The 25854-nt window shown below is 42.0% G+C and overlaps 1 protein-coding gene and 1 long non-coding RNA gene across 7 annotated transcripts in view; one reads left to right on the forward strand and one right to left on the reverse strand.

The window, feature by feature from the left end:
- LOC309656286 overlaps positions 1–25854 on the forward strand; it is a 74738-nt gene that overhangs the window by 32515 nt on the left and 16369 nt on the right. The window contains exons 4-7 of one of the 6 annotated variants that reach the window (XR_014261246.1): positions 10–108; positions 1376–1476; positions 2103–2255; positions 18884–23873. This is a non-coding gene — a long non-coding RNA (uncharacterized lncRNA). Of the gene's footprint in view, positions 1–9; positions 2256–18883; positions 23874–25854 lie in introns of those variants that run through there. The other 5 variants (XR_014261249.1, XR_014261250.1, XR_014261251.1 and 2 more) reach the window with 5 other exon arrangements.
- Positions 12633–18874, reverse strand: LOC309656267 (non-secretory ribonuclease-like). The gene is given in 3 exon segments (XM_082452561.1): positions 12633–12903; positions 12906–13271; positions 13492–18874. Coding segments are annotated over 2 exon segments (465 nt in total). The 5' UTR covers positions 13267–13271; positions 13492–18874; the 3' UTR covers positions 12633–12799.

Consider the following 25854-nt stretch of genomic DNA (forward strand, 5'->3'; position numbering starts at 1 on the left):
ACCCTTTAGATGAGAATGCGGCCTGGCCAACGCTTTGATTGCAGCCTTGTGAGACCCTGAGTGGAGGACCCAGAAAAACTGTGCCTGGATTCCTGATCCACAAAAACTGTGAGATAATAATTATATGTTGTTTTTAAGCTGCTAAGTTTTCATTAATTTATTATGCAAAAATGAAAAATTGATACGATCTATGTGTCTTCATTCATTCAAAAACTTTACTTAACATCTGATTGGTACCAGGTACTGTTCTAGGCACAAGGGATGTAGCAATGTACTGAGGCCTTTTATTCCATGTAATGGGTCTCAGCCAAAACCTTTGATCATTTCTCCCTTTATTCAACGGGAAAATGTCACAGTGACAGGTAGGTCAGTTGTGTGCACTCAGGTGATGATTGGGTCAAGTTAACACAGGTTTTTCCTAGGATATAGGTGCATGATTAGAAGTATTTGTAGCTGGAGTTGTCTTGGGCTCCCAAGGCAAATGGTACCTCCACTTCCTCTCACCTTGGAATAGCCCCAATATCGAGACACTATCAATTTCCATCATAGGCTTCTGAAGTCAGGATCAGTTAAAGTGAGTCCCAAATGCCAGGTTGGGGACAGGTTACCACAGAAACACCTGAAGAAAGATTTGGAAGTGCTGACTCCTGGGCTCCCAAACTCTGCAGTTTTCTAAATGAACAAGGGCATAGGCAAGATTCACTTTGTGACCGAGTGGAACACAAAGATGAGGTATCGGTGATCACCACAGTGCCTTAGTTTCTTCTAAGGCGTCTTAATAAAGACCATGGAAAGTGCCCACTGAATTCAACCTCATTTGACCTCTCAGTAAAACAACCCCCATTCTGAGACTCTGCGGAGGTCATGATGAGTGACCAAATACGATGTTGTATATGTTGGTTGGCTACGACCAATATCCACTGCCTAGAATAATAGCTTGATACCAGAAAAACCATGGTTGGATTTCTGGCCTCACAGAATGTCAAAGGAGAGCAGCAGGGTGGGTATGAACCCAGGTTTCAGTATGGGACAACCTCACCTCGACCACACACCCCGACCTCTGCCCAATATTCCGTAGCAGCAAGACGAAAAGTTTTTGCTCTCAGTATCACTTTACACTCTAAAAGTTACTGAGAACAGCAAAGAGCTTTTGTTTATGTTGATTATACCTATTTATATTTACCTTATTAGAAATTTGAACCAAGAAATTTTAGAATGCTTAGTAATTTATTCAAAAATCATTTAATAACAATATCGAATCATTAAATGTTGATATAATATTTTTTTTTAAAACTTATTTTCTAAAACAAAAAATAGTAATAAGAAGAATGCCGTTGTTTCACATTTTCTTTAATGGCTGACTCTATATTGACAGCTGGATTCTCACATCTGCTTTTGCATTCATCCATTGTACTATGTTGTTTTGCTAAACTATGTAAAGAGAACCTGGCCTCACATAGATATGTGGTTTGAAAGGTAAGAACCTAATAGATACTGTGAAAGGGTTTGTGGGACCACCAGTTTCCTTGAACCATACTTGACCTGATCAGTGCATGCATCTCTCATTTCTCAGGTCACAGTGGTTGATTCTGAGATCAACCCTAAACACAATCAGATACGTTTGATGGGAATGTTGGCGTATGAAGACATGGCCCTCCTCTGCTGGACTTATTCCTGAGAGGGTATATGGTTTGGCGTTGTTGCAGTCACCTTACAAAAATGTGAGAGAAATTTGCCTGAAATGAGCACCAAGGTCTAGGAGAGATGGAAATGGAGAAAGAGAGAGAAACTTTGGTTCTCTTTTCATCATCTGAGTTCTGATAAGCTGCACATTAAGCCATAACAGCCCGTTATTTCTCAGGGCAGTTTAACTGTTCTTGCAGATTGTTAGGACATCATCAGCAAGGCCAAGTACTTGTGGAGGGAAGGGGTTTCGGCACACCGTTGTGGCCGGAGGAGCTCCTGAAACAATCAGAGCTGTGGAGGACCCAGTGGGTCACAAGCTGGTCAAAATCCACGGGAAAGTGTAGAGGATATTAAAATAGATGAATAAATGAATTAATTTAATCCTCCACTTGGTTTTGAATCTCTTTGTTTTTTAGATAACTGCTCATGATGAAAGGATTGTGGCAAATGGCTCTCGCATTTTGTTAGAAAGCAAATGAAGAATTTGTTGTTTCTCATTATTAGCTGTGTCCTAGGTTCCTGACTCCCCTCCAGACAAATTTCACCTCATAGGCGAGACTGAATTTCTGGTAAGTTCAGAAGTGCACTGACCTAATATAGGTGGATCCTGATGTCTTTTGCCAGATTTGGTAATGTCCAGATGGTGCACCATGGGTCGTATTTTCTAACTCAGTGGGTATGTGTGAACGATTTGATCTACTTGGTGTTCCTGTTAGCCACTGTAATCACCCTGCTACTCCCATTCACTAATGTCTCTCATGTCACCAATTCTGAATCCAACATACCTTTGAAATACTGAGAATTTTGAAGTAGGCATTGTTCTCTTTTTTTTTTTAATTTTTAAATTTAATTTAATTTATTTTTTTATACAGCAGGTTCTTATTAGTCATCAATTTTATACACATCAGTGTATACATGTCAATCCCAATCGCCCAATTCATCCCACCCCCACCCCCCCGCCACTTTCCCCCCCTTGGTGTCCATACGTTTGTTCTCTACATCTGTGTCTCTATTTCTGCCCTGCAAGCCGGTTCATCTGTACCATTTTGCTAGGTTCCACATATATGCGTTAATACACAATGTTTGTTTTTCTCTTTCTGACTTACTTCACTCTGTATGACAGTCTCTAGATCCATCCATGTCTCAACAAATGACCCAATTTCGTTCCTTTTTATGGCTGAGTAATATTCCATTGTGTATATGTACCACATCTTCTTCATCCATTCGTCTGTCGATGGGCATTTAGGCTGCTTCCATGACCTGGCTATTGTAAATAGTGCTGCAATGAACATTGGGGTGCATGTGTCTTTTTTTTTTTTTTGAATTTTATTTTATTTTTTTATACAGCAGGTTCTTACTAGTTATCCATTTTATACATATCAGTGTATATATGTCAATCCCAATCTCCCAATTCATCACACCCCCCCACCACCACCACTTTCCCCCCTTGGTGTCCATACATTTGTTCTCTACATCTGTCTCAATTTCTGTCCTTCAAACCAGTTCATCTGTACCATTTTTCTAGGTTCCACATATATGTGTTAATATACGATATTTGTTTTTCCCTTTCTGACTTCACTCTGTATGACAGTCTCTAGATTCATCCACGTCTCTACAAATGACCCAATTTCGTTCCTTTTTATGGCTAGTAATATTCCACTGTATATATGTACCACATCTTCTTTATCGATTCGTCTGTTGATGGGCATTTAGGTTGCTTCCATGACCTGGCTATTGTAAATAGTGCTGCAATGAACATTGGGGTGCATGTGTCTTTTTGAATTATGGTTTTCTCTGGGTATATGCCCAGTAGTGGGATTGCTGGGTCATATGGTAATTCTATTTTTAGTTCTTGAAGGAACCTCCATACTGTTCTCCATAGTGGCTGTATCAATTTACATTACCACCAACAGTGCAAGAGGGTTCCCTTTCCTCCACACCCTCTCCAGCATTTGTTGTCTGTAGATATTCTGATGATGCCCATTCTAACTGGTGTGAGGTGATACCTTATTGTAGTTTTGATTTGCATTCCTTTAATAATTAGTGATGTTGAGCAGCTTTTCATGTGCTTCTTGGCCACCTGTATGTCTTATTTGGAGAAATGTCTATTTAGGTCTTCTGCCCATTTTTGCATTCGGTTGTTTGTTTCTTTAATATTGAGCTGCATGGGCTGTTTATATATTTTGGACATTAATCCTTTGTCCGATGATTCGTTTGCAAATATTTTCTCCCATTCTGAGGGTTGTCTTTTCGTCTTGTTTGTAGTTTCCTTTGCTTTGCAAAAGCTTTTAAGTTTCATTAGGTCCCATTTATTTTTGTTTTTATTTCCATTACTCTAGGAGGTGAATCAAAAAAGATCTTGCTGTGATTTATGTCAAAGAGTGTTCTTCCTATGTTTTCCTCTAAGAGTTTTATAGTGTCCGGTCTTACATTTAGGTCTCGAATCCATTTTGAGTTTATTTTTGTGTGTGATGTTAGGGAGTGTTCTAATTTCATTCTTTTACATGTAGCTGTCCAGTTTTCCCAGCACCACTTATTGAAGAGGCTGTCTTTTCTCCATTGTATATCCTTGCCTCCCTTGTCATAGATTAGTTGACCATAGGTGCGTGGGTTTATCTCTGGGGTTTCTATTCTGTTCCATTGATCTATGTTTCTGTTTTTGTGCCAGTACCATATTGTCTTGATTACTGTAGCTTTATAGTATAGTCTGAAGTCACGGAGTCTGATTCCTCCAGCTCCGTTTTTCTCCCTCAAGACTGCTTTGGCTATTCGGGGTCTTTTGTGTCTCCATACAAATTTTAAGATTTTTTGTTCTAGTTCCGTAAAAAATGCCATTGGTAATTTGATAGGGATTGCATTGAATCTGTAGATTGCTTTGGGTAGTATAGTCATTTTCACAATGTTGATTCTTCCAATCCAAGAACATGGTATATCTCTCCATCTGTTGGTATCATCTTTAATTTCTTTCATCAGTGTCTTATAGTTTTCTGCATACAGGTCTTTTGTCTGCCTAGGTAGGTTTATTCCTAGGTATTTTATTCTTTTTGTTGCAATGGTAAATGGGAGTGTTTCCTTAATTTCTCTTTCAGATTTTTCATCATTAGTGTGTAGGAATGCAAGAGATTTCTGTGCATTAATTTTGTATCCTGCAACTTTACCAAATTCATTGATTAGCTCTCGCAGTTTTCTGGTGGCATCTTTAGGATTCTCTATGTATAGTATCATGTCATCTGCAAACAGTGACAATTTTACTTCTTCTTTTCCAATTTGTATTCCTTTTATTTCTTTTTCTTCTCTGATTGCCGTGGCTAGGACTTCCAAAACTATGTTGAATAATAGTGGCGAGAGTGGACAACCTTGTCTTGTTCCCGATCTTAAGGAAATGTTTTCAGTCTTTCACCATTGAGAATGATGTTTGCTGTGGGTTTGTCATATATGGCCTTTATTATGTTGAGGTAGGTTCCCTCTATGCCCACTTTCTGGGGAGTTTTTATCATAAAAGGGTGTTGAATTTTGTCAAAAGCTTTTTCTGCATCTATTGAGATGATCATATGGTTTTTATTCTTCAGTTTGTTAATATGGTGTATCACATTGATTGATTTGCATATATTGAAGAATCCTTGCATCCCTGGGATAAATCCCACTTGATCATGGTGTATGATCCTTTTAATGTGTTGTTGGATTCTGTTTTCTGTATTTTGTTGAGGATTTTTGCATCTATATTCATCAGTGATATTGGTCTGTAATTTTCTTTTTTTGTAGTATCTTTGTCTGGTTTTGGTATCAGGGTGATGGTGGCCTCATAGAATGAGTTTGGGAGTGTTCCTTCCTCCGCAATTTTTGGGAAGAGTTTCAGAAGGATGGGTGTTAGATCTTCTCTAAATGTTTGAGAAGAATTCACCTGTGAAGCCATCTGATAGAATTCACCTGTGAAGCCATCTGGTCCTGGACTTTTGTTTGTTGGAAGATTTTAAATCACAGTTTCAATTTCATTACTTGTGATTGGTCTGTTCATATTTTCTATTTCTTCCTGGTTCAGTCTTGGAAGGTTATACCTTTCTAAGAGTTTGTCCATTTCTTCCAAGTTATCCATTTTATTGGCAGAGAGTTGCTTGTAGTAGTCTCTTAGGATGGTTTGTATTTCTGCGGTGTCTGTTGTAACTTCTCCTTTTTCATTTCTAATTTTATTGATTTGAGTCCTCTCCGTCTTTTTCTTGATGAGTCTGGCTAATGGTTTATCAATTTTGTTTATCTTCTCAAAGAACCAGCTTTTAGTTTTATTGATCTTTGCTATTGTTTTCTTTATTTCTATTTCATTTATTTCTTCTCTGATCTTTATGATTTCCTTCCTTCTGCTAACTTTGGGTTTTGTTTGTTCTTCTTTCTCTAGTTCCTTTAGGTGTAAGGTTAGATTGTTTATTTGAGATTTTTCTTGTTTCTTGAGGTAGGCTTGTATAGCTATAAACTTCCCTCTTAGAACTGCTTTTGCTGTATCCCATAGGTTTTGGATCGTCATGTTTTCATTCATTTGTCTCTAGGTATTTTTTGATTTCCTCTTTGATTTCTTCAGTGATCTCTTGGTTATTTAGTAACATATTGTTTAGCCTCCATGTGTCTGTGTTTTTTTTTATGTTTTTTCCCCTGTAATTCATTTCTAATCTCACAGTGTTGTTATCGGAAAAGACGCTTGACATGATTTCAATTTTCTTAAATTTACTGAGGATTGATTTGTGACCCAAGGTGTGCTCTATCCTGGAGAATGTTCCGTGCGCACTTGGGAAGAAAGTGTAATTTGCTGTTTTTGGATGAAATGCCCTATAAATATCAATTAAATCTATCTAGTCTATTGTGTCATTTAAAGCTTGTTTTTCCTTATTTATTTTCATTTTGGATGATCTGTCCATTGGTGTAAGTGAGGTGTTAAAGTCCCGCACTATTACTGTGTTACTGTCGATTTCCTCTTTTATAGCTGTTAGCAGTTGCCTTATGTATTGAGGTGCTCCTATGTTGGGTGCATATGTATTTATAATTGCTATATCTCCTTCTTGGATTGATCCCTTGATCATTATGTAGTGTCCTTCCTTGTCTCTTGTAACATTCTTTATTTTAAAGTTTATTTTATCTGATATGAGTATTGCTACTCCAGCTTTCTTATGATTTCCATTTGCATGGAATATCTTTTTCCATCCCCTCACTTTCAGTCTGAATGTGTCCCTAGGTCTGAAGTGGGTCTCTTGTAGACAGCATATATATGGGTCTTGTTTTTGTATCCATTCAGCAAGCCTGTGTCTTTTGGTTGGAGCACTTAATCCATTCACGTTTAAGGTAATTATCGATATGTATGTTCCTATGACTGTTTTCTTAATTGTTTTGGGTTTCTTTTTGTAGGTCCTTTTCTTCTCTTGTGCTTCCCACTTAGAGAAGTTCCTTTAGCATTTGGTGGTGGTTTGGTGGTGCTGAATTCTCTTAGCTTTTGCTTGTTTGTAAAGCTTTTGATTTCTCCATCGAATCTGAATGAGATCCTTGCTGGGTAGAGTAATCTTGGTTGTAGGTTCTTCCCTTTCATCACTTTAAGTATATCATGCCACTCCCTTCTGGCTTGTAGAGTTTCTGCTGAGAAATCCACTGTTAACCTTATGGGAGTTCCCTTGTATGTTATTTGTCGTTTCTCCCTTGCTGCTTTCAATAATTTTTCTTAGTCTTTAATTTTTGCCAGTTTGATTACTGTGTGTCTCGGCGTGTTTCTCCTTGGGTTTATCCTGTATGGGACTCGCTGCTCTTCCTGGATTTGGGTGGCTATTTCGTTTCCCATGTTAGGGAAATTTTAGAGTATAATCTCTTCAAATATTTTCTCGGGTCCTTTCTCTCTCTCTTCTCCTTCTGGGACCCCGATAATGCGAATGTTGTTGCGTTTAATGTTGTCCCAGAGGTCTCTTAGGCTGTCTTCATTTCTTTTCATTCTTTTTTCTTTGTTCTGTTCTGCAGCAGTGAATTCCACCCTTCTGTCTTCCAGGTCACTTATCCGTTCTTCTGCCTCAGTTATTCTGCTATTGATTCCTTCTCGTGTAGTTTTCATTTCAGTTATTGTATTCTTCATCTCTCTTTGTTTGTTCTTTAATTCTTCTAGGTCTTTGTTAAACATTTCTTGTATCTTCTCGATCTTTGCCTCCAATTTTTAAAAAAAATAAATGTATTTATTTATTTGTTTGTTCTTATTTTTGGCTGCGTTGAGTCTTCCTTGCTGTGCGCGGGCTTTCTCTAGTTGTGAGCGGGGCCTACTCTTCGTTGTGGTGCGTGGGCTCCTCATTGTTGTGGCTTCTCTTGTTGCGGAGCACAGGCTCTAGGCACGCAGGCTTCAGTAGTTGTGGTGCGTGGGCTCAGTAGTTGTGGCTTGCGGGCTCTTGCGGCACATGGGCTTAGTTGCTCCGCGGCATGTGGGATCTTCCCAGACCAGGGCCTGAACCCGTGTCCCTTGCATTGGCAGGCGGATTCTTAACCACTGCGCCGGCAGGGAAGCCCTGCCTCCATGCCTTTCCCGAGGTCCTGGATCATCTTCACTATCGTTATTCTGAATTGTTTTTCTGGAAGGTTGCCTATCTCCACTTCATTTAGTTGTTTTTCTGGGGTTTTATCTTGTTCCTTCATCTGGTACATAGCCCCCTGCCTTTTCATCTTGTCTATCTTTTTTGTGAATGTGGTTTTTGTTCCATAGACTGCAGGATTGTAGTTCTTCTTGCTTCTGCTGTCTGCCCTCTGGTGAGGCTATCTAAGAGGCTTATGCAAGTTTCCTGATGGGAGCTACCTAGGCATTGTTCTTATGTTATTATTATAACTCATACTTGAGACATGAATAACAGTTAACAGTGCCACATTTCTATGTGCGTTTTAGGAAGCAAATTTAATAACATAAGTAAAGTTTTAGTTTCAACAAAAGGCTATTTTTCATAGGTAATTTGAATTGGGGATGGGAACAGAATTTCTGTGCTCCCTTCCCTACTCATTGCCTCACTCTCTTTTTTTTCTTCCAGTTTTACTGAGATATAATTGACATACAGCACTGTATAAGTTTAAGGTGTACAGCATAACAACTTGACTTACAAACATAATGAAGTAATTAGCACCATAAATTTAGTGAACCTTCATCATCTCATATAGATACAAAATTAAAGAATTGGAAAATATTTTTTTTCCTTGTGATGAGAGCTCTTTGGATTTATTCTCTTAACAACTTTCATATATAACATACAGCAATGTTAATTGCATTTATCATGTTGTATATCACATCCCTAGTGCTTATTTATCTTATAACTGGAAGTTTGACTCTCTTTATCCAAATCCCCCTCCCTCTCATCCCCCACCTCTGGTAACCACAAATCTGATCTCTTTTTCTATGAGTTTGTTTTGTTTGTTTGTTTGTTTGTTTTTGAAGTATAATTGACCTACAGCACTATGTTAGTTCCTGGTACGTAGCAGAGTGATTCAGTATTTCTATACATTTCAAAATGAACACCATGACATCTGCTTATCATCTGTTACCAAAGATATGACATAATTATTGACTATATTCCCCCACACTGCAAATGTATACCTGTGACTCATTTGTTTTGTAACTGGAAGTTTTTACATCTTAATCTCCCTCACCTATTTCTTTCATTCCCTTATCCTGCTCCCCTCTGGCAAACACCTGTTTGTTATCTGTACCAATGACTCTGTTTCTGTTTTGTTATGCTTGTTCATTTGTTTTGTTCTGTAGGTTCCACATATAAGTGAAATCATACAGTATTTGTCTTTCTCTGTCTGACTTATTTCACCAAGCATGATCCCCTCTAGGTCCGTCCATGTTGTCACAGTCTCACTCCCTTACGTGATTCAAATGGAAACAGTGCCTAAAATCTCAATATCAGACAAAAACAAATCAGAAGGTTTAGATCAGATTGCTCTCCTCTCACATCTCCTGACCTGACCCTGGGGCCTTCTCTCCCTGATCTGAGGGTCACTTGAAACAATCTGCTTCGTACCCACACAGAGGAATCTGCTCCTGATGTTAAAACATAAACTAGAAACAATAACAATGTGAACGGCCCTTTCACTTCATGCTGTACCTTACAAAGTGTGTTACAACCACTAACTGCTTTCACTCTTCCAAGACTTCCTTGAGATTTGGTACTATTACGAGCATTTTACAAAGTTAGAAATGGAGGCTTAGGGAAGAGAAGTGGACTCCAAGGAACGTGTCCTTGGAACATGCTGACGTGAACAATTAACTTCTCTAATAGTGGCCACTCTAGTGCTGGCCTCAGGTTCAGTGCAGTCAGATCTTGAGTGTCTATCACAGAGGGCGGTGGGAGCCAAGCCACGGCTTTGTCGTCACAGAGCACAGAATCCTCCTTGCTCTGCTTTGAATCCTCCTGCCTCCCGGGAGGGAGAAGCTACTTCTAAGCTTCAGGGCCACCAGCTCCCTCTGACCCCAGCCCAATCTTCAGCACAGGGACCGGGGAAGATGAGGAACAGAGGAAAAGCAGGAAGAGAGTGGGGAAGCATGGCCTCAGGGAGGGGGAACAGCATGGTGCTGCGGAGTGAGAGGATGAAGGTGCATTTTACTGACATGAGGAAATCTCTTCTGTTCCCCTCTCCCTCCGCTTCCAATCCTTCACTAAAGCCTGATGATTCGAACTTGGAAACATAATCCTAAACCTGCACTTTTTCTTCTGCCCTATTGCTATTACCTTATCCCATGCCTCTGGGATTTGGCCTGGATACCACGAGTTCCTGACTGTCCCCGCAGTCCCTGCACAGCTGCCAGACTGATCTTCAGGTCACAGTATTATCTAACATGCTCCATTTGTACCCCATAGGAAATTTACTCTTTATTTTCATCTCCATAGGTATGAAGCATCTGAGCCTCAATAACCTCTATCACTAATGCTCATGGTTAAAATGCTCTTGTCCTGCTAGACTAACTTTTATTTTTCTAACATGACTAATCTACATTCATGTTGGGCCCTTTGAATGCTCTCTCTCTGTCTCTCTGTCTCTGTCTCTGTCTCTCTCAGGAAGACTATCCCCTTAGTTTCTGCATGACCAGCTGCTTCTGATATTGTTCAGAATTCATTCCTTCATTGGGCCCCTACCAACCACACTGCAGATTCACTTCTATGGACTCATTGAGACCCACTACAGATGGCCCTCTGTGTGGATGTGAAAGCCACGGATGTGGAGGGCCAACGGTATGACCCCCTTTTATATAAGGGACTTGAGCATCTGTGGATTTTGATATCTGCAGAGTCTCCTGGAACCAATCCCCTGAAGATACTGAGAGATGACTGTACATTGTTTTCCTCAGTGCAGTTTTCCTCCTGACACTTATCACCTGGAAAAATAATTTTGTAAGTTCATTTTCTTCCCAGTAGAATAGGCACCCTAGGACAGAAATGTGTCTTTGTTTACATTGCATCCTCACGAGCTTAGAAATCTGCCTAGAGCACATCTGCACGTGGGTTAACTACTGCATTAATGAATGATGAGTGAATGATGGGAGAGGGGATGACGACACAAGGCAGAGAGAGATGGGGCAGCTGAGTTGGCTGATCCCTCTACCATACGGTGTTAGAGATGCTGTGTCCATGGCTGGGAAGTGACATATGATCTGCTGAGACAAGGAAGGTTCACTGCCTCATGGCAAATGTGACTCCAGCCTTGCGGTATCCCACCTTCTCCTTCTGTTACTCCAAGCCTGTTGGAAGAGTAAGCTCATTTCATGCCACTCTGTATTAACCTAAAGTCAGTGGATTCTGTTGAGCCCTGGAATTGTCCAAACCTAGTATCTCCATGCAATAGCTTGAGTCAACAGACCCGCCTGGAGGAACAAATCCTCCAGTGGCTTCTCCAGAGAAGATGCTCAAGTGCAGATGCCGTATGTAGTACTACCAAGAGCAAGAATGACTGCCCATATGGAGGGTGGGAGGAATGGAAATTGCTGTATATCTGGGCCTGAAAGAGGAGCTGAAAAATAGGAGGTCAGGAATCCCAGACTCAAGGACAGAGGTACAGATTTAATGACATGCTACCTGCGTTCTATTCTGAGTCAGGTGCTGCAAAAGACCCAACATGTCCCCCGAACAGTCACTTGAATGCTGCATCTGACCACAGTTTGCAAAGAGCTTTCCCTTCCTGTTCCTCATTGATTCCTGAGTGCAGCCTTGTGATGGAGGCAGAGTAGGGGCTTTCATTATCCGCTCCCTTTTCTGTCTGTCTACATTTCTGTAATCCTGGAGCCTGTGCCCCTTCCTGACCTGAATGTGAGCAAGCCACTGATTCATCCTCGGGAGAGATCCCAATTCCATGTCTCCTTCCTTACCTTCTGCTACCAGATAACCAGCTGCTCCCTTCTCCAGGACACAGAAATCGCCAGGAAAGAGTTTCACCTCTTCTCCAGGTAGTACTGGAATCTGTCCATATACTACCTGAACAATTTGTCTCATTCCACATTAGACTCAAACTCTGGATCCACCCCTAGGATAACCATTAATATCTGAAGATTTGATACACTTATTTAAAAACAAATCTCTGGGGCTAAAATTTGCTTTTTTCTTTCGGTCTTATCACAATTATGGCATTTCCCCCTTTCTTTTTGTTTTTACACCGTATCGTTCTCTTTTATCATAAAATGTATGGTTCTTAAATCAGAATCAAATACATTTGTTTCTACTTACTGGGGGCTCTTTGCCTCCTGGTATTGAAATAGGCAGCTATGAGAGGAAGCCTCAGCTTCCTGGCCTAAAGCAGAGAGAAGGAAAAGTCTGCACAACTTCATGACACAAGGAGCCTCTTATCCTCACATCTATTTATTTCCCACAAATCTCAGATTAGAAGAAGGGGAAAAGCCTCTAGACCAGAATGTAACTACATGATAGAAGAGCACAGACAGACACACGGAGCCTTGTAGGTAATTCTGTAAAGTTTACTGTGCGTGCACAAGGAGCTTCAGCTGAGCAAAGCTTAAAGGGACCTGGAGGCTGGTGAGATGAGGACTGATGCTGATATCTGGGGTGGATGGTGGGACAGGACTGTGGTGCTTGGCAGATGAGCACGGCCCAAAGTGCTGGCCCAGAGTTTAGATGATCGCATCCAAGTGAACTGGAACCACGGGGTATGCGGCATTGTCCCATGGTGATCTGTTCTCACACGCAACGATGAAGAAATGCACCACGTTATACGGCAGTCCATATAACGTGGTGCATTTCTTGTGAGGTTGCAGTAGGTTACAGGCACTTGAACTGAGCTAGCATGACAATTCATCCTGCGTGATGAAGGGCAGCGTACATTTCCGGTGGTACAAACACGAGCTACTTCAGCAAACGTTGTGTGGAGAAAAGTATTTTGATTTTTGCATACCATTCTGTAACGGTTAACCACCCGCATTGCATCATTGCATTGAGGGTGGGCCATATTTATGTGCTGAATCTCAAACCACCGAGCCCAGGTTAAATTAGGAGGTTGGGCATGGAGTGAGATCACCATTCCCAAGAGCCCCAGCAGCAAAAAGAGAGGAAGCCGGGCATTCTGCTGTATTGGAACCATGTTTCCTGTGAAAAGAAGGGTATCTTCTGCATCCCGGCCCACAAATAACGCACTCCCTCCTCACTCACCCTGCAGACACCCTGCTGTCACTGTGGTTCTAGCTCCTCTCCCCTCTGCTCCCCGAAGTCTGTCATGTGTCCTGGGCACTAACTTCAGCTCACCGCTCCCCCAGTTGCTGCTTCATTGCTGTCTCTCCTGTTCCAGGTCTGGGGCTCATTGTCTTACCCAGTATCTCTGCTGTGGCTCCTGTGAGAACAGATCCAGCTGGTGGTCCTGGCGCTCAGGGGCAGCTGGTTTCCCCCCAGTTCTTGGGACTGGAGTTATAGAGCAGCCCCTGTGGGTGGGGCGAGCAGAACAAGGAGGGCTCTGAATCTAGGATATGAAGAAACGCACAGATTAGGACATGGTCCACTTATGCAATGAGCCCTTTGTTTTATCATTTGCTGATCAATGCGTACCCAGGGATGAACCACTGCTGCTTCTGTTGTAACAAATCTAATTCCAGGCATCCTGTGCAGGGCAGAGCTCTGCCACTGGGTCTGGATTTCCTAAATGAAAAATATCACTGGCTGCAGAATGGCCATAGATTTTTTATTTTTATTTATTTATTTGGCTGCATTGGGTCATTGTTGCTGCGCATGGGCTTTCTCTAGTTGCAGCGAGTGGGGGCTACTCTTCGTTGCGGTGCACGGGCTTCTCATTGCGGTGGCTTCTTTTGTTGCGGAGCATGGGCTCTAGGCACGTGGGCTTCCGTAGTTGTGGCACAAGGGCTCAAGAGTTGTGGCTCACGGGCTCTAGAGCTCAGGCTTAGTAGTTGTGGCACATGGGCTTAGTTGCTCTGCAGCATGTGGGATCTTCCCGGACCAGGGCTCCAACCGGTGTCCCCTGCATTGGCAGGCGGATTCTTAACCACTGCGCCACTAGGGAAGTCCCAGAATGGCTATAGATTTTATAACTCAACTTGGGGGCAACACATTGAAAGACTGAAGTACATGAAGGCAGGCCTGGTACTCAGAACAAATAGAGCCAGGAGGCTTGTTTGCACCAGAGGAACCCAGGCACCCCTTTCATTTTAGTAATCACCCTGGTTCCTTCTCACCCAAATGTTCTTTATCTCCTCACTTCCCTGTGGTGGAAACTTGAGCTCTGAATTTCTCACTGCTCAAAATCCTATAAGTAATTAGCTTGTGACAAATCTATGACTTTTTGTTATTGTTGTTGTCATTTTTTTTTTTTCTGCTTCCTATGCATTGAATTCACTTTCTCTTGTTTTTACCCTGGCGCAGTTTTTGCCTTCACTTCCTGTGAAGTAGCATGACCTAAAAACACCCAGAAGAAAGTCTGTAAAATCTGCCAGAGAATGAACATTTGGTGTCATGTAAGGGATTCCAAGCTAGAGCTTGAATTCCTGTGTTCTTTTCAATCTGTGCTATTTTCTACAAAACAGTCTGTCCTAGAGTTGTCATTTATCTTACTAGTACATTTCATTTCTTGATGTTAACAGGAAAAAAATTTTTTAATTTATAAAATGAGCATCAATGGATAGGACACTGTATTCCTGAAATTATGGAAGTCATAGTATGTAACTTGATGCATGAAACATACTCTTGGTTCTCAGAGAAGCAGAGGAAAATAATTGTAGACCTATAATAATTTTATTACTATGTGATAGAGGTAATAACACTGTGTGAAGATGGTTTTATGGGGACCCTGAGGATGAAGGGTCTTACTTGGCCTCATGGGATAAGAAAGGCTTCCAGAAGAAATGTCCATTTGAGCTGGCCCATAAAGGATAAGCAGAGTTTAGGGACTTTAGGGAATAAATGAGCATTCTAGGCTAAGAAGATGGTGTGGGACATTGTACAGACAGGGAAAGTGCATCAAGGTAGGAAAGGCCTCCAGATAAGAGATATTAAATCCCTGGTCTAACCTCTTAGTTAGAAAACTGGGGCTTCCCTGATGGCTCAGTGGCGCACTCTGGCTGCAACTAGAGAAAGCCCGCGCACAGCAACGAAGACCTGACGCAGCCAATAAACAAACAAACAAACAAATAAATAAAATTTAAAAAAAGGAAACTGGATTAGGTCCTCAAATGACACTGTACAACCTTCCAAGAAAATTAATCCACATTTTTTTAAACTACCTTTTTATATTTCTGTCATGTGGAAATGCAATTATTTTACCACTGATGTCATTATGTAAACATGGACATAATGGTGACCTGGACAGGACTCAGTGCAGTGCTAATAGGATTCTGCCTGAAATCTTGTTCTGCCTAAAAGGCATTAATATCTTTTACCATGAAGTAAGTTTTTTTTTTTCATGTATATTTTGTGGAAAGCATTTTCATGAGAGATGAGGATGTAAAAATGAATTAGGTGTAGTTTAGCCCTTCTGTGATACCGACAACCACCCTGGGTAGAAGGACCTGTACTCAAGTGTCTATAATATGAACTAAAAATCATACACTGCAGTCACAGGGAGTGCATCTGGCTCAAAACCTGTTCTTGATCAGCATATAGTTTTACTTTTAATAGTGGGTTTTGGAATATTAACACTTCAAGTTGGGATAGTTCACATAAAAATTTGCATTCCTGTCTTACCTTTAAAAATCGGGAGATGTTGTCGGTGCACTGAATCTCCATTACCACAAGGGATCAACTAGAGCTGAGTAGTTCCCACCTCTGTTGAAGGTGGCAATAGTTCAGGGGTTTTCACTCACTCTACTCCTACCTACTGATCACATCCTGTCTGTTCACTCAGATACTGCCCATCACGCTTATCACAAGCGTCCCGAGAAGAGACTCACCCAATATCATGCCCAATCTGCAACCATGGTCCACCTTTAAAATTGTATTTGGAGCACACCTTCTATGCTTTTCCTGATTGGTTCATCCATAGCTTTCCTCTATGCATATTTACCTTACACTAAATCTCTTCATAGAAATTTTTGTTGGCTAATCTACATATCATTCAGTAACTGCCACTAATCACAACTAATAATTTTAGGTAATGTGCTTTTTCCTCTTGGTTGTTTTCAGACGACTAGGTTAGTCTCTCACTACAAAGGTAACTTTTCCCTCAATACAAAGACAAGTTTTTTTCATGTTGAATGAATTTCTAAATCTTTGCTTGTCCTGCGGCCTGCCACATACCCTCTTCAAAAAGTTAAGGTCAGGTAAAGACCTTGATTTGAATCCGAGCTCTACTAATTCTGAGAAATGAGACCCTATATGTACCACTTGGCCAAAGGGTTGGATTCTTTAAGCCCAATGGCCAGTTATGCAGAGCCATGAACACACGAAATTGTGAAACCTGCAAATAATAACACATACTTGTTAGAACTATGGTGTGAATTAAACAAGAATAGCTAAGCATAGTGAAGTTCCAAAAAAGGCAGTTCCTCTTTTCTTGGCCAATTATAAAGGATATTGAGATCTAGTTATTAGATCTCAACTCAGTTTCCTGCCAGCTGTCAGTCAGCTTTTGCTCTGTTGCCTAATCAGACAAAAGGCTTCTGAGGCCTATCTGCCAGGGAGACCTATCAAGATAAGACCTATGAAATCTACTTATATTACAACTTGTTGATTGACTGTATGTGCCCCTGCCACCACCTTCATTAGCAGGTCCCCTAACATAACTGATTTTGGAGCTCTGGACAGGCGTATGTGCTATTTCTTCCCTTACCTTACTGAAATGCAGACCCACGTCTCAGGCAGCTTCTCCCATAATAAGAACATTCACAGTTTAAATTGTGAAGACAAAAAGAATGTAATCTTTACATAAAAGAGATGGATTTTTTTTTTTTGCCTAAATTCATTAACAACTGTTTTTAAGAAAAATTAGATTTAATTGGATTAACAGTTCTCAAATGGAAACCCAACTTGCAAACAAAATATTTCTGCTTACCTGATCATGTACAAAACAATATGTACACACAGAAAATCACACATGGACTCATACACACAAGTAATGCTTAGTTAGGGAGTGAAAGACAGAGAATGATTGAGGTGAAAAAGATCTTTAGTCTATAACCTTCACTTTAGAGTATAAGGATGAGGTGATTTGCCCACCTCCAATAATAGCAAGCTAGCGACAGTCACCAAACTGCAGGTTTTTTTCTTCATATGTGCGGTGGTGTCATAGGTACTCTGTGTGATGCTGGTAAAGACTGTGGGTGTGAAATAGTAAACATGAAATTAGTCCTACTAGGCAATCTGTTTAAGATCATCGACAGGGGCTTCCCTGGTGGCGCAGTGGTTGAGAATCTGCCTGCCAATGCTGGGGACATAGGTTCGAGCCCTGATCTGGGAAGATCCCACATGCCACGGAGCAACTGGGCCCATGAGCCACAACTACTGAGCCTGTGCATCTGGAGCTGGTGCTCCGCTACAAGAGGGGCCGTGACAGTGAGAGGCCCGCGCACCGCGATGAAGAGTGGCCCCCGCTCGCAGCAACTAGAGAAAGCCCCCGCACAGAAACGAAGACCCAACACAGCCAAAAATAAACAAATAAATAAAATAATTAAAAAAAAAAAAAGATCATTGACAGAACTGAGAGTTTTCCATATGGCCTTCCCTTTAAGGTCTGGGAAGAAAATATCCACAATGTAATTCCTATAGGATTAGAGGAAGGAGGGAAGGCAACGGAGGTTCCATTTCTGCTAGGAGTATCCACCACTGAAAGGGACATATCTATCTCTGTGGTTGTCATCTGCTCTGCAAAAACCCTGCCCTGGGACTCCCAGGTATTCAGTAAAAGAGTCAGAATATACACTCAGTCTTTACTCAGACTCCCTGGGCACTAGTTGGGAAGTTTCATGATGACAGGCCCTATACATAGAAGAGCCAGGAATTTTTTTAAGAATATTTATTTATAAGTAAGATGCTGGGTCTTACTGCAGCATGCAGGCTCCTTAGTTGTGGCATGTGGGATCTAGTTCCCTGACCAGGGATCGAACCTGGGCCCCCTGCATTGGGAGCACAGTGTCTTCACCACTGCGCCAGCAGGGAAGCCCTCAGGAGCCAGGAATTTTTATTCTGAGGCAGAGGAATCTGTGGGGAAAACATAAGTCTACTCTCTTAGAACTGAAATGCTTCCATTTTCTTTTTAACAGCATTTAAAACAGGCATATGTATTTAAGGAAGTGGAAATATTTTCTAAGATGCGAGGCATATGGATTAGTAGTGAGCTCACCTACTGTAGAAAAGGTTTGGCAGGGACACCTACTTCATTCATAGGCTGTGGAATCAGGTGGCTGATAGATGCAAACACTTTTTTAGGTTAACTACTCAAGTGAGGAGCAAAAATCACTTCGGAGTTTGAAAATACCTTTGTATGTCAGGCCTATAAAGGGGTGAGTGGGTGGTAGGCACCTCCTTTCTTCACAAGTCCTTCTCTTCTCTTCTCACTTCTTACCCAGAGAAAAGAAGGAGTGTGAGGTGGAAGGAGAATGTGAGAACAGTAGTTGCTGTGAGTACAAGAAGAAGTGTAGATAGGGGCCAGCGGGGACATGAAGTGTTTGGGCTGAGAGTTCTTAGAAATACAATAGGTATCTTGGGGGCAAGGGACCATAGCCTGCTCCCTGACCCCACTCTTCCTCGACCTGCTTTCACAGGGAACATGAATCTGATGTGGACCCTTCTTCTCCTCCTCCTCCTGGGGCCAATTGTCTTCACTCCAGGCCTGCCCTTCTCAAGAAGGTGTACAGACAACCCCAGGTCATGAGTCCCTGGAGGACACCACCGGTACTGTGACGTGATGATGAGGCGACGGTGGCTGATCCGGAGGGGTAGGTGCAAGCAGATCAACACCCTCATTCACGAGGATTTGGCCACCAGAGCAGATTTCTGAGAACTCCATCTGTGCCCTGTACCAGCAGAGCAGCTCCTTGCAAAGCTGCCACAACGGTGCTCACGATGTCAGCGTCACCGACTGCTTTGCCAAAGCAGGCAGCCGGCCCCCGCACTGCCACTGCTGTAAGAAGGACTCCACCAGGCCCATCCGCGTGGGCTGTGAGGAGGGGGGCCCTGTTCACCTGGACGGCTAGTCTTCCACCGGCCCTGACGTGGGAAGCCCAGTGACTTGCACCCTACACCTCCAGATCTTTGAAGCCCTGCCAAAGTCTTCCCTGTAAACGCTTCTTCTCTTGCATCTGGATCCCTCATTGTTCCCAGTCACGAGCATCTCTCTCACAGCCTCTCCCCCGACCCTGACTCCACGCTCCACCCCACACTCCTGCCACGGAGTCGGTTTTTTGGGTGTAGGACAAGATGCGGCTGGGGAGTTGGGGAGAAAGCCCTGCTACCTCGCAAAGGGAATCTACCTCTGGAAAAGCCTTGCTCCCCCGGAGCGGCTACACAAGCCGGGCTGGCTGGGCTGATTTGCCCACGAGCTGCTCTAATAAGAACTCCCGATGGCGCTGGCCCTGGGCAGCCCCGAGTGGCCCGCCTCGCAGGGTCCTCCTGCGGGACCTTCGGCTCCCTTCTCCCCTGCGGGCTCCTGCGGAAGGGATTTGGGACGACTCCCGTGAGGGAAACCCGCTTCCTTTATAAAAACAGACCCCTGATGCGGGGGACACAGCACGGGAAGGAGCCGCTACCTGGAGGAGAGGTGGCACGGAGCCGGGCGACTCCCACACCAAGCGGTCCCTTCGGCGTCTCTCGCCGGCGCCGCCTCAACTGACCCGCAGGGGGCGCTGCGCCACCTGAGACCCCGGGCCAAACAGAGACCAGAGCTGCTTTCCGGGTTCCTCTCAAGACAGGGAGAGATGGCTTGGAAGCTTCTTGGTTACCGACACGACAATGGAGGATAACAGGTGATTAAACAGAACATTCAGCCAGCATAAATACAGCCTAACTTTCAAAAAAACAGATTTCTGAGTTTACCATAACTTTCACGCTCTCGTACTCTTTAGTATTTAACTTGCCTACAGATTTACATTCTAGCACCGCGGATATAGAGGAAGTAAGATCTGTACAGAGCACCTACTTGTGTTATAAGCTTTGCAGTTTGGCTGCACTGGAAAAAAAGAGCCTATTTCTTTCTTGGAATCCATTATATACATATATATACATATATATGTGTGTGTGGGTGTATATATATATGTATGTATATATATATATATATATATACAATCCTCTTCTGAAGGAAGTTTTTCTACCCACAAGAAGGAGCAGCCATAGATGACCATGTTCTCTGAGACTCCATCAAAATGGTGACAGGGCTTTGAATCAAAGGAGGGCACCTGACTCTAGGGCAGCCATCCATGGACTGATTGGCTAGGTGCTCATGGAGTAGACTGGGGATTTTACCCTCCTGGAATAATGGTGACAAAACTGGATACTCTTATTTTCATCTTCTCCCCTGAAGCCAGGAGCTGTAGTTGTGTTACAGTCGTTTGTGACCTTCCACACTTAATGCTTGCTATAAAAATGTTTTCAATAAAATGTTAAAGGGCCATTGTGGTAGATGCTTTTGGTGCTGTGGATATCCGTAGACTTTCACTTTCAGGTTGGGAAAGTTTCCTTCCCTTCTACTCCTAGTTTCCACTCTTGAATGCATTGTGAATTTTATTGAAGATTTGTCTTCATGTAATGATAAAATCGTATAGTATTTCTCTCCTAATCAGTGAATGGGGTGAATTGCATTAATTGATTTTAGAATATTAAACCAACTTTGGGATAAACTCATATTGGTTATGCTAAATTTTCTTTTTTTAATCACTGAATTTAGCTTGCTAATATTTAAGGGTTTTTTTTTGTCTTTTTTTGTTCTTGTTTTTTGCATTTATGTTCATGAATGAAATTGGTCTGAAATTTTTTTTTTGGAACTGTCTTGTTTGATTTTGGTATCCAGATTCTATGTTAGCCTTCAGAAATGAGTTGAGGAATATTCCCTCTTTCTCTATTTTCTGTAATTCGAATTATATGCTATTTTATTATTTACAGAACTCATCTGTAAGGCTGTTTGGCCCTGATACTTTCTTTGAGACTATTTTTAACTTCTATTTCAATTTCTTTAATGGTTATAGACATGCTGAGTTTTCTAGTCTTTTTTTTTTTTTTAAACTGGAGTTCCTTTATTTATTCTTTTTTTTTTTTTAGCAGATATTCATTTTTAATTATTATGTATTTATTTATTTATTTTTGGCTGTGTTGGGTCTTCGTTTCTGTGCGAGGGCTTTCTCCAGTTGCGGCAAGCGGGGGCCACTCTTCATCGCGGTGCGCGGCCCTCTCACTATCGTGGCTTCTCTTGTTGCGGAGCACAGGCTCCAGACGCGCAGGCTCAGTAGTTGTGCCTCACGGGCCTAGTTGCTCCGCGGCATGTGGGATCTTCCCAGACCAGGGCTCAAACCCGTGTCCCCTGCATTGGCAGGCAGATTCTCAACCACTGCGCCACCAGGGAAGCCCTAGTCCTTTTTTTTAAAAATTGAAGTATAGTTGATTTACAATATTATATTAGTTTCAGGTGTACAACATAGTGATTCAGTATTTTTGCAGATTATACTCCATTATAGGTTATTACAAGATAATGGCTATAATTCCCTGTGCTATTGCTTACCTATTTTATACATAGTAGTTGGTATCTGTTAATCCCATACCCCTAATTTGTCCTTACTCCCTTCCCTTTCACCTTTAGTAACCACAAATTGTTTTCTATATCTGTGAGTCTGTTTCTATTTTGCATATACATTCATTCATATTATTTTTTTGGATTCCACATATAAGTGATATCCCTAGTTCTTCCGGAGATCATTTTGGCAAGTTTTTTTTTTCCCCTAGGAATTTATCCATTTCATCTAAAGTGCTTAAATATATTGGCACAAAGTTGTTCATATTCTTTTGTTAATATTTACAGCATCTCTTTTTACATCTTATTTCTGACATTTTATTTATACCTTTTAAAACTGATAAAACTTATGAGAGCTGTCGTTTTATTAGACTTATTAAACAAAGACTTTTTCAGACATACAAGAGCTAAAAGAATTCATTGCCTGAAGGAAGTCCTTAAGGCAGAGGAAAAATGACACCAAGTGGAAATAGAAACCTACACAGAAATGAAGGACATTGGAAACTGTAATTACATGACAGTATGTGAAACTCCTGGGAATAGTGCATGGAAATAGCTTTGGAAGTTTTGAGTTATAACTCGAAAATACTGGGTTTTGTTCTCCATGAAGTAGTATGTTTATTTTCTAAAGCAGAAGCTTTAGAAAGCAGATATCCCTGAACCAAGGAAATACAAAGGGTGCGGCTCCTACTTGGAACTAGGGGAATGAGGAACGTACAGAAAAAGAAAGAAAAATTCACGTCTCAGCAAAATATCCTGTTTGCGTATATTCTTTAATTTTCTAACTGGAAAATTTCTGTGCTCTTCCCACCCCAGGAACCAGAATAGGGAGAACAGGAAGTTATTATTATATCCTGAAGGCTGTAATATTAGATTCACCTTGAATCCCAATGTTAGATCCTGCAGTTTCTGCAAAGATAGAGGGGTCCATGCATTGGGACCCTCAGCTGTTTTCTCCTGGTCTAAATTAAAGGAGGTCTTTAGTGTGTGTGTGTGTGTGTGTGTGTGTGTGTGACGGGGAGCAGGGGAAGGTGAACTGAGAAAAAGGGCTGGTTTGTATGATGACTGAGCATCTTTTCCTCAGTCTCAAAGAAGTGGGAATGGGGAAGTTTCTACCAAGTGGCAACACTCCTGAGAGCCACTCTGTTGACAAAAATTAGAAGTGACTGTGCTACAGATCTTTGTTAGCAGTTGGAAAGTAAGCTAATTATATAAAATTACAGAATATTTCTATGAAAGTTTGGAATCATTTTGAAAGTAAGCACCCTTAGGATGCATCTCTTTGCTCTCACTAATTGTGGGTGATGATGAATTCAGATGCTCCTGCATTTCTCTAAAAGAGAGGTCTAGAAACTCTAATAAAAATCAGGATCTCCAGGATTAACATTCTCTAATAGTCTGGAAGTCTATTAAGCAAAAGCACAAATATGTGTGAAGGTCCACTAACAATACCCAATTACGGGGACTTCCCTGGTGGTGCAGTGGTTAAGAATCCACCTGCCAATGCAGGGTACACGGGTTCGAGCCCTGGTCCGGGAAGATTCCCACATGCCACGGAGCAACTAAGCCCGTGCGCCACAACTACTGAGCCTGTGTGCCACAACTACTGAAGCCCATGTGCCTAGAGCCCATGCTCCACAACAAAGAATAGTCCCCGCTCACCACAACTGGAGATAGCCCACATGCAGCAACGAAGACCCAATGCAGCCAAAAAGAAAAAAGAAAAAACCAATACCCAATTACCCCCAGGTAATTGTCTCTAGGATGTTCTAGGTCAGCATGTATTGTTGCAGACGGACACACGTGCTGTAATAAAGTGTACTAAAATAGACCAGCAGGTATGGAACATCTGAAAGGAAGAAAAGAAGAAAGAGAAGGAGGAGGGAAGGGAGGGTATAAGGGAACGCGAATGAAGACTTCATGAGAAGGTGAATCTTCCAGAAGCTTCCTCATGCCTCGCCAGGCATGGAGGCAGATGAGTGGCCACATCTAGTGAGTTAAGTCCACAGGACTGGGGGCTCCCTGGGACTGGGTGTGTCTTTGAATCCCTGTTACCTGGCACAGAGTCCATGCTCAGAAATGTTTGATTGATGAATGGAGGGACATACTGTACATCTGACACAGCACATCGAGTCCGCTAAAAGTCATTAAATGTATAAATCAGAATATTCTACCAATTATATGTTATCCTACTTTCTGTTCTATGTCTCAGTGATCATCTGTCTGTTTCCTGCTTTGAACTCTAGTTGTCCTCTAGGACTGGAGCCATGACTAGAACCCCAGAGATTCAAATGTCTCACCAGCGCTCTCCCATTGAGAGCTGGCTCCTGTTGCCCAGACCCTCCAGCTGTGGAGAGGATCCTTCTCTCCACTGTTCACTGCACACATTACCATGGCTCCCACCTCACTTATAAAGCCAGTAGTACCAGCCTTCCCACTGGCTTGGTTCTTCTGGAATTTTGACATCAGCCTGAGTCAACCGGGCATCTTATTCTGGACTCCTGGCCCCTCTCCTTGGGAACTAGCTCTTTAGCCAGCCCAGCATATCCTGACAAAAACTGGTTTCTTCTTTTACTCAGTGGCCTGTCTCAGGGGTTTCTGTGTGACCAACAGTCAAATAGGGGCATGACAGAGCAAAAGCTGGCAAATGAGTTTGTATTTTAGGTATCCTAACAAATCCTCTGAAAACTGGGGCTGGGATGGAATGTTTGATTCTAACCCACATTGGAGCTCGGCTCCTATGGTTAACAAGGCTTTATAGAGGGCTATCTAAAAAGTCAGTAGAACCAACCAGGGGAGTTAAAACGGAACCATCACATCCATTTGGTTTGCATTTCTTTTCTTCCCCTGAATAGTGCATCTCAAAGGTCTTTAATTCCCCATTATCTTAGATGATCAGTATTGTAGGAACGAAGTTTCCACAAGGTGCCTTAAGGGACCAAACATGTTTACTGATTCACATTAGTCAGTGGTTACAGGTTAAGGCTTTGAAAAGAATAATTAAAACCATTGTTAAGGCCATTCAGAGGAGGTAAAAGTAAATAAAGCCATTTCTCCCTTTGACCTTCATTTCTTTTCCTTTTTGTTCTTCTGATAGTGACTTTTAAGGATCTCTAATCTCCTTGGATCTTAGAAGACCAGTACTGCAGAAACGCTAGCCTTTCTGGATGCTTTGCTGGGGAGAAAGAGTAGTTCCTGTGGGTTGAGGAGAGTTTAAGCAATCTGCTTATCGTAGTTGGTTCTAAGATATTTACAATGCATGTTAGAAATATGAAAAGTTCTGTTATAATTCTATTTAACTTTATTTTGTTCTTTATCCCCAAATGTTTGGGCCCTGGAACCCCTTTTCCCCATGACTCCTGATACATTTTGGAGAATGCTCTTGAAATATTTTATGATCTCCTTTGGGTGCTGGGAATCTTTACCTTCTCATGTTTACTCTTGTCACTGTAATTTTCATGTCCCACTAGGCAGTGAACCTGAAAAGAGGGAGGACACACAGTTCTGAACAGAACTGATGGTGCCCATAGGTCACAGAGCCTTGCCAGATAGAAGCTTTCAAATACTGATGGAAATGTCATGCCATTTACCTTGAGGACACAAGGACCTACAAAGAAAAAAAAAAAAAAAACATGAAGAAACTTCCTGTAGCCTTCCTTCTCCAGGGTAAACATGAAAGCTGACTCCCACTCTTTTCCTGATAAAACTCTCATGTTTCTTCTGGGATGCAGGTTGTTGGAACGATGGGAAGAGTCTGAACTGAGGGGGCTTGTGAATGAAGATGCAGAAGGAAGAAGTTAGCCCATGTGAAAATTTGTGAAAACCTTCTTCCGTGATGTGCATCTGTTCCCTGATGCCAGTGAGCATTCCGAGTCCAGAAAGCCTCTCCTTAAGGTTCCATAGCCATAAGGGCCTCTATATGCAGACACCAGCAATCCAGGGGAGGACAGTCAAAGGGATGGCTTTCTGTAAATAGTGGTGCTTGATGCATACAAATTGTAAAACAGTGGAACCTAA

The sequence above is a fragment of the Balaenoptera physalus genome (genome assembly GCF_965194825.1).
Source record: "Balaenoptera physalus genome assembly, chromosome: 2".
Lineage (NCBI taxonomy): Eukaryota > Metazoa > Chordata > Mammalia > Artiodactyla > Balaenopteridae > Balaenoptera > Balaenoptera physalus.